The sequence below is a fragment of the Chaetura pelagica genome, unplaced genomic scaffold (assembly GCF_000747805.2).
Source record: "Chaetura pelagica isolate M959 unplaced genomic scaffold, ChaPel_1.0 scaffold595, whole genome shotgun sequence".
NCBI lineage: Eukaryota > Metazoa > Chordata > Aves > Apodiformes > Apodidae > Chaetura > Chaetura pelagica.
This window is the reverse complement of record NW_009953221.1, coordinates 909-3,207: the sequence shown is the minus strand read 5'-3', so window position 1 is coordinate 3,207 and position 2,299 is coordinate 909. Positions and strand designations below refer to the sequence as shown.

General features: G+C 55.1%; 1 protein-coding gene across 1 annotated transcript; it reads left to right on the top strand.

Moving 5' to 3' along the window:
- Positions 1-258: 258 nt before the first annotated feature.
- On the top strand, positions 259-1,191 carry MPV17L2 (MPV17 mitochondrial membrane protein-like 2; the record flags this gene model as incomplete). The annotated part of the gene is made up of 3 exons (XM_009997791.1): positions 259-424; positions 904-980; positions 1,063-1,191. Coding segments are annotated over exons 1-3 (372 nt in total), but the record flags the coding sequence as incomplete, so codon positions are not given.
- Positions 1,192-2,299: the final 1,108 nt, after the last annotated feature.

Genomic DNA, 2,299 nt, shown 5'->3' with positions numbered 1-2,299 from the left:
GGGGGTTGGATCTAGATGATCTTTAAGTTTCCTTCCAACCCCAACCATTCCATGACTCTATGAATCTATTTTCTACACCTCAATGTTAAAACAATGGATCACAGAGCAGAGACTCCATGTCCAGCCCCGTGCAAAGCCCAGACTCCCTGTGGACCTTCCCTGGAGCAGGATCTGCTTTCAAAGGGGGAGGGATTCTGAGGGATGAGGGGGGACATCAATAATTCAGGGTGCCCGGGCTGGTGTTGTGTTGCAGGCAGGATGTTTGCTGTGGGCTGCAGCATGGGCCCCATCCTGCACTACTGGTACCTGTGGCTGGATGGGGCCTTCCCTGCCCGGGGTGTCAGGGGCTTGAGGACAGTCCTGAAGAAAGTCCTGATCGACCAACTGGTGGCATCACCTGCCCTGGGAGCCTGGTACTTCCTGGGTATGTGCTGGCTTGGGTCAGTGTCACTGGGGGGGTGAAAGTGGCCTCCCTGGATGTGGGTTTCCTGGGGGGCTGGGCCTGTTTTTCCTTTTCCCCTGCAGGGTTTTGAGGGTTTTGGGGGGTGTTTTTCCATGTCGGGCACAGGTACAAGGGTGTGGCCTGATGGGATAAGGGATGATGGCTTTAAACTGGAGGAGGGAGATTGAGTGGAGACATGAGGAAGGAATTCTTTCCTGTGAGGGTGGTGAGACCCTGGCCCAGGTTGCCCAGGGAAGCTGTGGCTGCCCCATCCCTGGCAGTGTTGAAGGGCAGGTTGGATGGGGCTTGGAGCAACCTGGGCTGGTGGGAGGTGTCCCTGCCCATGCAAGGGGGTTGGAACTAGATGATCTTGAAGGTCTCTTCCCACCCAAACCATTCCATGATTCTCTGATCCCATGAGGTGACAATTCCCATCCCCTGATGTCCCTCTGTTCCCACAGGGATGGGAACCCTGGAGGGCCAGACTCTGGCAGCCAGCTGGAAGGAGCTGAAGGAGAAATTCTGGGAGTTCTACAAGGTAAAACCCAGCCCCCCCTGAGCTCTCCATCCCACCTCCAGTGCTGAGCAGGGATCATCCAGCTGCTCTTGGCTCTCTCCAGGCTGACTGGTGCATCTGGCCGGGGGCTCAGCTCATCAATTTCCTCTTTGTCCCCCCAAAATACCGGGTGATTTATGTCAACATCATCACGCTGGGCTGGGACACCTACCTGTCCTACCTCAAACACAGGGTGAGCACCAGCACCATGGGGCCCTGCCATGGCCAACTGGGCTCGTGTCCCTCACTTCCCATTTCTCCCCTTTCCCAGCCCAGCAGCTCTCCTGGTTCCCAGCAGGACTCACCCCATCAAGACCAGCGTGGAACCAGGACCTAAGGACTCTCAGAGCCATTTTTTGGCAGCTCTTGGACATTTTTTTTTCCCCTTCAGAGCATCATGCTGGTGGCTCAATCCACCCAACCAACACCATGGCTGGAACCCACAACAACCAGCACAGGCCTTGCTAATTAACTCACCTGCTGATTGCAGCCCTGGGTGGGGCATTTCCTGACTCCTGTCCAGGGTTGCTTGGAAAGATGATGAATTTTTACATTTATCCTCAAAACCAGGGCAGGGAGGAGCTGCCACCAGCTCCATTTTGCCTTCAGCACCCGGGGAAAGGTCCCCAGTGCCCTCCTGCTGCTGCAGCCAGGATTCTTTCCCCCCTTTCCTAACCCCATTTTTGCTCCTCCTTCCCCTCCAGCACCTCTTGCACCAGCAGCTCAGAGCAGGCTGTCTCTCTGGGTGCAGAGCTGCTGCTGTTCTGCTCCTCAGCTCTTTTTTTATCTTTTCCTGCTGCTTTTCTTTCAAGGAGAACCTGCTCAGCTCCTCCTTCACTCCACCAGGCACCCACCTCCTGGTGCTGCCCGTGTGCTGAGCTCCAACCACCCAGTTCAGATAAAAATAAGGGTGTGAGCACCAGGCCCGACAGCACCAGAGACACAGGGGCAGGAGGGGTTTGGGGGAGGGTTTAAATCCAAAGGAGGGGCTTTTTTGGCAGGATTTAGACTCTTTTTTTTTTCCCCTCCCTGAATGAGCTGGACACTCACTCCACAACCTGGGAACTTGATGATTTTCAGCATCAATGAAAGTGACCTGAATTTGATCCTTTTTTGTCAAGCTTAAGTCCAGCTCTGGCCTCATCCCCCCCTCCATGGGCCCCACCCCTCTCCTCCCACCACAGCCACTTGATGAGCACTAATTAAGAGCCCAACTCATTGTTTTTGGGGGGGCTCCTTTCCACCAAAATGATCACCACAGAGGTGTGTCCCCCCCAATAACCCTACAATGACCCCCAAGG